Source organism: Cryptomeria japonica, chromosome 1 (genome assembly GCF_030272615.1).
Source record: "Cryptomeria japonica chromosome 1, Sugi_1.0, whole genome shotgun sequence".
Taxonomy (NCBI): domain Eukaryota; kingdom Viridiplantae; phylum Streptophyta; class Pinopsida; order Cupressales; family Cupressaceae; genus Cryptomeria; species Cryptomeria japonica.
In genome coordinates this window covers 14,197,947-14,207,586 of record NC_081405.1, presented here as the reverse complement: position 1 = coordinate 14,207,586, position 9,640 = coordinate 14,197,947, and the positions used below count along the sequence as shown (strand labels likewise).

The following is a 9,640-nucleotide window of genomic DNA, read 5'->3' as shown; positions in this document are numbered from 1 at the left end:
TCTCTCTACCCTTATATCTGTCCCTTTGTCTACCTCTCTCTATATCACTTCTTAACTCTATATTTATCTTTTTGTCTCACCATCTCTTCCTCTCTATATTTCTCCCTTCTATCTCTATATATCTCTTTTTGTGAAGTCTAAGAGAAAATCGCAGTCTTGCTGTCTAAAATTTATCACCGAGGAAGTCCTCGATTAGAGCATTTGAATTGACGATGGATAAAGTAAGTAGGAATAAGTATAATTACTTTATAAGGCACTAAGAAATCCCATAAGAGCCATCATTCACATCGCCTGGCAATAATACCGAGAATGTATATCGAACTAAGACCAGAGAGAGTGGAAAGCTCAATAAATAATACAAACACTTGATTATTGAAAGGCCCCACAATCATACGAACGTGGAGATATTACAATACCAATATAGAAGGCAATGATATCAAAGGAGAATAGGCAACTAGGAAAATGCCGGTGTGGTTAAGAGAAGGCACGATAACAATGAGTTATTAGCATAGTCAAATACTGATTATGAATGAAGGCAACATGAAGGGATGCGATTTGTAAAGGAAGAGAAGCGATGATGAGTAGACATGAGTCATGTCCATGCAACGTGGCTTATCATCTCAATTTAATATATAAGAAGGATTCATGGACTTCAATTTAATTAGGAAAACACGATATTATCCGATGAATTTTAATTTGCCCTTGCCAAACATGGCATTCAAAAGCAATAGAAATTGAATGGACTTCAATTTAATTAGGGAAACATGATATTATACGATGAATTTTAATTTGCCCTTGCCAAACGTGGCATTCAAAAGCAATAGAAATTGAATGATAAACTACTAGCAAGTTGAATCTAACGATTCTATTAAGGAGAACAGTATTAAGGTAGCATGATAAAGAGGTAGTGATTAATTCTCTAAAGAAGATCAGTAATCTTATGTTCTTATGTGGCTGCTTAACTCTATTTTCTGCTTAAATTTGAACAGTCGAGTGTTCTCATGCAACTTTAAAATTGTGAAAAAGAAGATTAATAAAAGTAGTGCCTATATAGCAGCATTAACATATTAGAGACATCGCTGATATAAAAGCATTAATAAGACAACTATTAATAATAACATAAGACAGCGATTCATTAAGATTGTTTAATAAAACAATTATGAATTTAGACAGTGATTAGCTCTTGAAAAGACATCTCACTTATAAAAGGAAGTATCTAATCCCAAAGGGTATGCCTCTTTAACTGATATAAGGATATAAAAGAGAGCGGTGTGGGGTAAGAAAAGAAAAGAGATGGGATATACACCAGCAGCAAATATGAATAAAATATAATAGAAGAATTGTCAAAAGCAGAATTTGTCAAGGAAATATAAGATGAGGATTATAGCAGATTTATGAAGCATAGTTTAGCATATTTATAAAGCATATTGGAGCAGATATACATATAGAAAGGTACAGGAGAATACATATGAATCAATGAAACAAATAAGTAAAATTGTGTGAGATAAGTTTATCATTTTGTGTGAGGAAGTATAACCAAAATCAAGAGCAAAGCTTTGAGATCTATAGACATCATTGTTTCAGTCATAGTATATCTCCCAAGGTCAAATCAGAGGAAGTTATCAAGATAAGTCTATCTTTCAAAACTATTGTTAACATTATGAGTTAAATATTATAGTAAAATGTTACCCTCCGAATTTGTAGAATCTGATATTTTAACAAAGATTGGGGATTCAATTGGTAAATTTCTGTTGTCTCATTCGGTGCTTGAGGATGGGTTGTTTGTTGTCAAAATTTGTGTTACTTTCACCCAAGGTCTCTCCTCCGAAGTTTTGTAACATTCGGTCTCCCTTTGGCATTTGGCATCAAAATCTTGTTAGAGATCCTAGGGATTTTGATTGTTCTTCGGTGACTATGGATTCTCTTTTGTTTTTTCACATTAAATCCATTAAATTTGGTTCGAGAGTCATAGAATCCTCTTTTGATGGGAATGTGGAAATGTTCGTTTGGAACAAAGATCATTTAGGTGCCTTTGTTGCTAATCCCCCTTTGAAGAAAAACTTCACACCTAGGGTTTTGACAGATGCACCCCATTGCTCTGTTCCTTCCCCGAAGATTGGCTTGGCTAATGTCTCTCCTTTCAAATAATTCTAATGGCTTTTTAAACATGGGAATGCCTTCTTTGCATCCTGCTGATTTGGGAAATGACTTAGGGGCTGAGACACAAATCCCTGTGGTTTTGAAGAATTCTGAACATCCTGTGGATGTTGATATTGTTCCATATGAGCATCTTATTGCCCAGGTGCAAGATATTGTTAATACTAATAAGGTTTCTCTTAATTTTGCTTTAGCTAATAAAGTAATTTCTTCAATTTTGGTTGATTTGGGTAGCCTGGAGAATGACTTGGCTGCGTTTCCCACAAATAACTCTTTTGATTTACTCAATACGGATAAGGCTTTGGTGGCATCAATTCTTGGGCCATCTTCAGTTCCCATTGTTTCAGATAGGGAGAAGGTTAGGGTGTCATCGGTTCTTGGGGTAAGGTTCCATTGAAGATAGGGCACCCGTGGCTACTCCTTTGGGTATTAACGAGATTCCTTTGGTTCAAACCCCCCTTTCCCCTACCTCACCCTTGTCAACTCTAGGAAAAAGAGGCCGCAAGCCTAAACATGTTAAGACTAAATTAGAAATTGATGCGGGCATTCAAACAACTCTTCTTTCTTCTTTGGAGTCTTCCAGAAAGAAAAGATAAAAAAAACCCTTTAGTCCGTCAGTCACAAGAGCATTGGCTTCTAAGCGAAGTCTTCATAAGATTTTTTTGGCAGATAAGGTTTCTTCGGTTTCTTTGGATGTTTCGAGGAGAGCTAATGCTTCCCCTCAGGTCCAATGAGGATCATATCCTGGAATGTTAGGGGCTTAAATGCCCCTAACAAACGACGCTTGATTAAGTCATAATTGGACTTAATGAAGTGTGATGTGGTGATGGTACAAGAAACTAAATTAAATTTATCATCTGCCTGATAGGTTATTCTCTTCTTGGAAAATATGGAATTTTTGTGCATCTCCCTCCTCAGGTGCTTTAGGTGGTCTTGCGGTTCTTTGGAAAGATTCCTGTGTGGATTTCTCATTATTTGCTTCCTCATCCAATTGGATGCTTGATCTAGTTAAGAGTAGGATATCAAATTTAAAATTCTAGCTTTTTAATGTTTATGGATCGTCTGGGGTTTTAGAAAAAAAAAATCTTTGGGAATTTTTAGTTTCCCTTGCTGCCCCTCTGCTTAATGTTTTTCTGATTTTTGGGGGGGACTTTAATGCAATTACTAGTTTAGATGAGAAGGCTGGGGGAATCATTCCTAATAAACATTCTATGTCATATTTTTGCCACTTTATTCATTCTTTGAATTTGGTTCATTGTAAACCTCTTAATGGGTCGTTTACATGGACCAACATGCAGAGAGACTTTTGTCAAATCTCTAAAAGGCTAGATCGCTTTTTGGTTTTAGAAAATTGGTTCAATTCGGGTCAGGATTTTGTTTCCTCAGTTCTCCCCTTTACTGGCTCTGATCATTTTCCTATTCTGTTTACTATTTTTGAGGATAGGACACCTAGGAAGTTACTTTTAAGTTTGAACCAATGTGGTTTCGAGATCGATCTTTTTTACCTTCATTAAAGCAATGGTGGCTTTCTGCCCCTTTTTTTCTTGGGTCTCGGATGTTTCAACAAGTTAATAAACTAGGCTTTTTAAAGCATAGGATTAGGGATTGGAATGTGACGCATTTTAAGAATATTTTTGGAGAAAATGCCAGGATATAGGAAGAAATTGAGCAGCTTAACAAGAGCATTATTGCTTTAGGTATGTCCTCTCTATTGTATGATAGGCTAAAGTTTTTGAATTTTCAATTAAGTGAGACCTTGGCTAGGGAAGAATCCTATTGGAGGCAGAAGTCTAGGGACCTTTGGCTCTCCGAAGGGGATAGAAATACTAAGTTCTTCCATTCCTCTTCTAAGCTTAAGAGGCTTCATAATTGAATTTCCTGTATTATTGATTCTAATGTTAACAATCTGATTGATGAGGATGATATTGCTTCTGAATCCGTTAGGTTCTTTAAGTCACTGCTTACAGCGGAACCGATCGCTGTAGATAATGTTTGTGAATTCGATCCCCCCATTAGTGTCTCAAGAAGATAATAAGATGCTTATGGCTCCCTTTTCGTTGGCTGAGCTAAAAGAGATAGTCTTTTTCATGCATCCAGAAAAGGCCCTAGGCCCGGATGGTTTTAAGGATTTTTTTTTTCCAGAAGTGTTGGGACTTTATTGGAAATGATGTGCTGTTAGCCTTGGAGGAATCCAGAAGAAATAGGTCGATATTGAGAGAGCTTAATACTACTCTTATTACTATTATTCCGAAAGTGGACAATCCTAGCTCTTTTTCGGATTTTCGTCCGATTGCCTTATGTACCACTTTATATAAAAATTTTACTAAGGCAATTTCGGTTAGGCTTTCTAGGCTTCTTCCTTAGATAGTTTCCTTGGAGCAGGGTGGATTTGTGCTTGGTCGGGAGACATCTGAAGGTGCGATTGTAGCTCATGAAATTTTGCACTCCATATTTCAACAAAATGTTTCGACCATCATCCTTAAACTAGACATGCTTAAGGCTTATGATCGTGTTAATTGGTAGTCCTTTGTGGCTATTTTGTATCGTTTGGGATTTTCGCGCTGTTGGGTCAAATGGGTGTTTTCATGCATATCTTCTGCCCACTTCTTAGTTTTGATTAATGGTTCCCCTTCAGGGTTTTTTGCTTCCTCCCGGGGACTTAGGCAAGGGTATCCCTTGTCCCCTTTCTTGTTTATTCTTTTGGCACAAGCTTTAAGTAGGGCCATCTCTAATGCTACGACATCTAGGTTATGGTCAAGTATCAGAGTTGATGGCCTCCTTTCTCCATAATCCCATTGCTTGTTTGCTGATGACACGCTTCTGTTTGGGGTTGCCTCTTTGAGGGAAGCTCGAGTTATAAAGAAAATTATCTCTTACTATGCTGCTTTTTCTGGACAAAAGGTTAATAATCAGAAGTCCAAAGTCTTTTTTGTGAATGTCTCCCCTCTAGTTAGGGATAAACTCGTCCGCTTTTGGAGTTTCCAAGTAGGGACTTTTTCGTGCATGTATTTGGGCATTCCTTTGTTTTTGGGCTCTAAAAAGACCTCCTTTTGGGATAAAGTTGTTCATTCAATAACCTCCAAAATTTCCTCCTGGAACCACAAGTGGCTTACGATGGCTGGTAAGATCCTTTTAATCAAATCAGTTTTGAATGCCATCCCTACATATTGGATGTCTATTTTGCAGGCTCCCTCTCAAGTTCTTAAGGACATTAAGGTTTCCCTTAGATCCATCCTTTGGAACGATAATTTGAGAGGTAGGAAGAAGATCCCTCTTCTTGCTTGGGATAATATTTGTCATCCCAAAGAGCTGGGGGGTGTGGGTATTCACGATTTAGTTGTTTAGAATAAGGCATTGGGGGCGAAATTGGTTTGGAAGTTATATGCAGACCCTTATAGCAAATGGACTTCCATCATGCTTGCTAAGTATTTAAGTCGAGTTTCTAGAGAAAGGATTTTTACTGCTATATCTCTTCCGAAGGGTTCTGCATTCTAGAAGTTTTTAGTATCTTGTAGGAGGGTTGTCCATAATAAGAAGAAGGCCCAATTTTGGGATGAAGTCTGGAATGGGCATCCTACTCTTTCAGCTATCCGAGACTAGTCCCTCTTGCCCAGTATTCTATCAGACCTTTAGGGGCCTTTCGTTGTGGATTATTTTGACATTGTCTCCACAGGTCCATGTTTAGTGGCTAAATGGAAGAATATTCCTCCCTTGCCTATTGATAATGATTTTAGAATTTCTTTTGTGGAAGAACTTCACAAAAGACCTTTTGTTTTTCACAATAAGGAGGACTCCTTGGTCTGGATTAAGAATGCTGCAGGTTCATATTCAGTAAAAGATGGTTATAATTCTTTGGTTCAGATTTCTTCACCCTCTTGCTGGCCTACTAAGATTTTTTGGCATCCGACTTGTCTTCCTAAGACAGGGTCTTTTGCTTGGTTGGCAATCCAGGATAGTGTCCTCACTAGGATGCGATTGGACAGGCTTGGGATTACAACAGTATTTCCTTGTGTTTTTTGTGGTTATTGTATGGAATCCACGGATCACCTGTTCTTGCTATGTCCAATTTCTTCTGAGTGTTGGTATTGGTTGTTTGGCATGCTTGGTTGGTCTTCTTCTCTTTGTCCTAATCTATTTTCACAATTCATGGCCTAACCCTTGTTGTTCTCCTCTTTGTTTTATTCATCTCTTTGGGTTGTGGCCCCATCACTGGTGATCTGGAATCTCTGGCTTGAAAGGAATTCTAGAATTTTCAAACATAAATTTGCCACCCTGATTGATGTAATTGGTAAAATCCAATCCTCCATTTGTGAGGTGGTACTTTCTTTCATCCATAAAAAATTAGATCACCTCAGGCCTTTTTCTCATTGGGACAATTGGGTCACCTGGAAATGGTCTTCACTTTGTCTGACGCCTTCCCATGGGGCTATATCAGATGGACTATATTCTCTTATTAAACACAAGATGGCTAAATGGAGCCCTCCCCCCTTCCCTTCATTCAAAATTCAGTTTGATGGGGCTTCTAAGGGGAATCCGAGAAGGTCTGGTGTTGGAGTAGTTATTTTTGATCATTCTTCTAAGATCATTAAAGTCATGGGAAAACATATTGGTCAGGGTACTAATAATGTGGCTGAGTTCCAGGCTTTATCCTTTGGGCTTGATCTTTCTCTTTCATTAAACATAAAAGATATTGTTATTGAAGGAGACTCAATGGTGGTTTTTCAGGCGGTTGTTGCCAAAAAATGTCTCTCTTGGCATCTGCAGTATTTTTTAGACCACATTCTTGTGCAATTAAAGTGCTTTTCCACTTTCTCTATCTCTCACTGTTTTAGGGAGATCAATGTCATTGCGAATTTCTTGGCGAATAAGGCTATTATTGAGGGTGCTAATTTCTTAGAGATTTCTCCTTCGGACATTCCTGTTTTCTGCATGAAGCTTCTTTCTTAGCAAGATCTCCTTTCAGAAACCTCCTTCATTTTCTATGCTTGATGTGGCTTTCTTTCGTTAGTGTTTGTAGTGAAGGTGTTGGTCTTCGGGACAATACCTTTGTTGTTGACATTTCTTGTTAGAATTTCCTCATGGAGTAGGGAGATTGTTGTGGCTTCTACTATCAGATTGAGATCCCCTCTATGGTATTGTCTTCTCCTGTCTCCTTGCTTTGTGTGTTTTTTCACTTCCCTATATGGCTATAGGGGGGATGATGTCCTGCCTTATGGCAACATCTCTGTTGTAGCTATATTTGGTAGTACCTCCTCACTAAGTATGGAGGTTGGAGGGGTAACTTTTATTTGGCTGGTAGTTTTCGTATTGAATGGGCCTTTGTTTTGCTATCTCTCTGTCCTATTTGGCTGCATGCTTGTTCATTGAGAATATCCTTGTTGGTGGGTATCTTGGTTTCCTTTTGATGGAATTCAGGTTTTTTTTTGGGAACTATTTGGTACCGGTCTATATTCAACTCCACTCATTACATGCTAATCAGTATCTACTCGGTAGGGGTATGTTAGCTATATTTGTTAGATCCTCTGCTTTTTTAGTAATCATTTTACTTTGTGGTCGGAAGTTGGTGCCTTTCTCATGCGGCTTCGTATCATAATGAAAAGAGTTGGTCCTTTCTTTGAATCATCTAGCATTGTGGTTGATCTGATATTTAGGGAATTGCAATTTAATGATTGTGGATGTTGTGAGGAACGGGTTTATTTCATCATTGGTTGAGCAACCTCTTGCTCGCTGTTTTCTCTTATGATGGCAGGATAATCATGACTTGGTGATCTCGTTCTCTATTATATTCTTGATGGTGTGTAGATATGGCATCCATTCTGTCTTTGTATTTTTTCTTACTAACACAAAATGCTCTGTCTTTTGTGGACATTTCTTGTCAAAATCGGTGGATGGTGGCTTTTTCTGAGGAATTGGAAAGAGCAGTTAACATGGTGGTGCAGATGGTTTCTTATCCGATTGTTAGTTCTTTGACTTTTGCTTTGGATTATTCTATGGATCGGTCTCATCCTGCTTCCTGAGGGTTTTCATCATCCTTCTCTACTTTTTATCTGGATTGGCATATGTTTGCTCACCATATTTGTGCTGGCAGAATCGCTTATTCTTGGTTCTCTTCTGGCTTTGAGTTTTGTTCTCTTCAGAGCCTTGAAATCATGTGGTATATAGACAGATTGGTTTTAGGGTGATGGCACTAGTTATGGTTGGACATCATTGGCTCCATTTTGAGATGTTCTCTTCTAGACTGTTTCTCACAGCTTCCTTTATATCTAATGCGGTTGGCTATGTATCTGGGGGGTTTATATGGGATGCTTATGGCCTTTTTGTATTGGGTAGATAGGCTTATGTTCTCTTGAGCAATACTGAAGGGTTTTCTTACTAGTTCTTTCCCTTCATTGCTCTTTGAACCAGACACATGTAATTTTTTTTTTATAGATTTAATATAATTTTAGTGGTTTCATCCACTTTTATCAAAAAAAAAAAAAAAAATGTCTTCAAAATTAATGAAATCATATTTATAAATGTATTACAATTCTCACTTTAAGTTAGAATTGTTGTTTTAGCACTAAATCAAGGTGAATCCTGAATGGGGACATTACAACCCCCCTCTCTCTTTCACTCTTGCCCCCTTTATCTCTCCTTCTCTCCGTATTCAAACATAACATTAGCCTATTGGTAAATTGAGCCTAACTATTTTCCTAATTCAAAGGTTTTGTTTTAGTCATGTTTGGATCCCTATAAGTGGATGTATAGTTGACTTTTGAATTTATCAGATCTCTATTGAAACCTTTGTTGCACAAGCATTATTTTCTTAATGGTATAACAATTGACCTCATGTACTAAACAAATGTATGCAAAAAATAAACATTTTTTTTCCTAATTGACCTTCCACACCTCTTTGGTAGATCCATTGCACACAAAAGTACGATTGCTAGTCAATTTAATTTTGATGAAAATAGATCAATTAAGAGAGGATGAATTATTTTAGTGATTAGATAGATGATGAAATTTTAGTGTACACATAATTTTTATTTTCTACTTTCTATTCTTGACCATATGCTAAGATTGTTTTTTTATTGGTTGTAGAAATTTAAACTTGTGAAACCACCGACATGAAATGAAAATTAATGCACAATATTATTGACAACTTTCTTATAAGTCACCCATGTGATAATTTCTTCCGTGATAAATCAAAGCCAGATATCAAAGATTCCAATACTGCGGCAAGAACTTAAACCCTTGTGACATTAGAATTTCTTGAAGTTTTTGTCAACATTTAATGCTCAATTTTATTGTTTTGAATTTAATTGCAATATTTCCTTGTGTTTTTCTTTTAGAATATGGATGAAAATTGCAGAAAGAGTTTTGACTGGAACTTTTTTCATCATACTCTTGAAACCGTTTTTCTTATTGCCTTTGAGCAAGCGGAGGGAGGTTTCCAGGCAGATGAGGCTTTCGATAGGCCGAAAGAAAAATCACGCAAACAAAG

General features: G+C 37.2%; 1 protein-coding gene across 1 annotated transcript; it reads left to right on the top strand.

Moving 5' to 3' along the window:
• The first annotated feature begins 2,167 nt into the window (after positions 1 to 2,167).
• On the top strand, positions 2,168 to 7,104 carry LOC131071253 (uncharacterized). The gene is made up of 2 exons (XM_058007014.2): positions 2,168 to 2,515; positions 6,622 to 7,104. Exons 1-2 carry the CDS (start codon positions 2,168 to 2,170, stop codon positions 7,102 to 7,104), a joined length of 831 nt encoding a protein of 276 aa, XP_057862997.2.
• Positions 7,105 to 9,640: the final 2,536 nt, after the last annotated feature.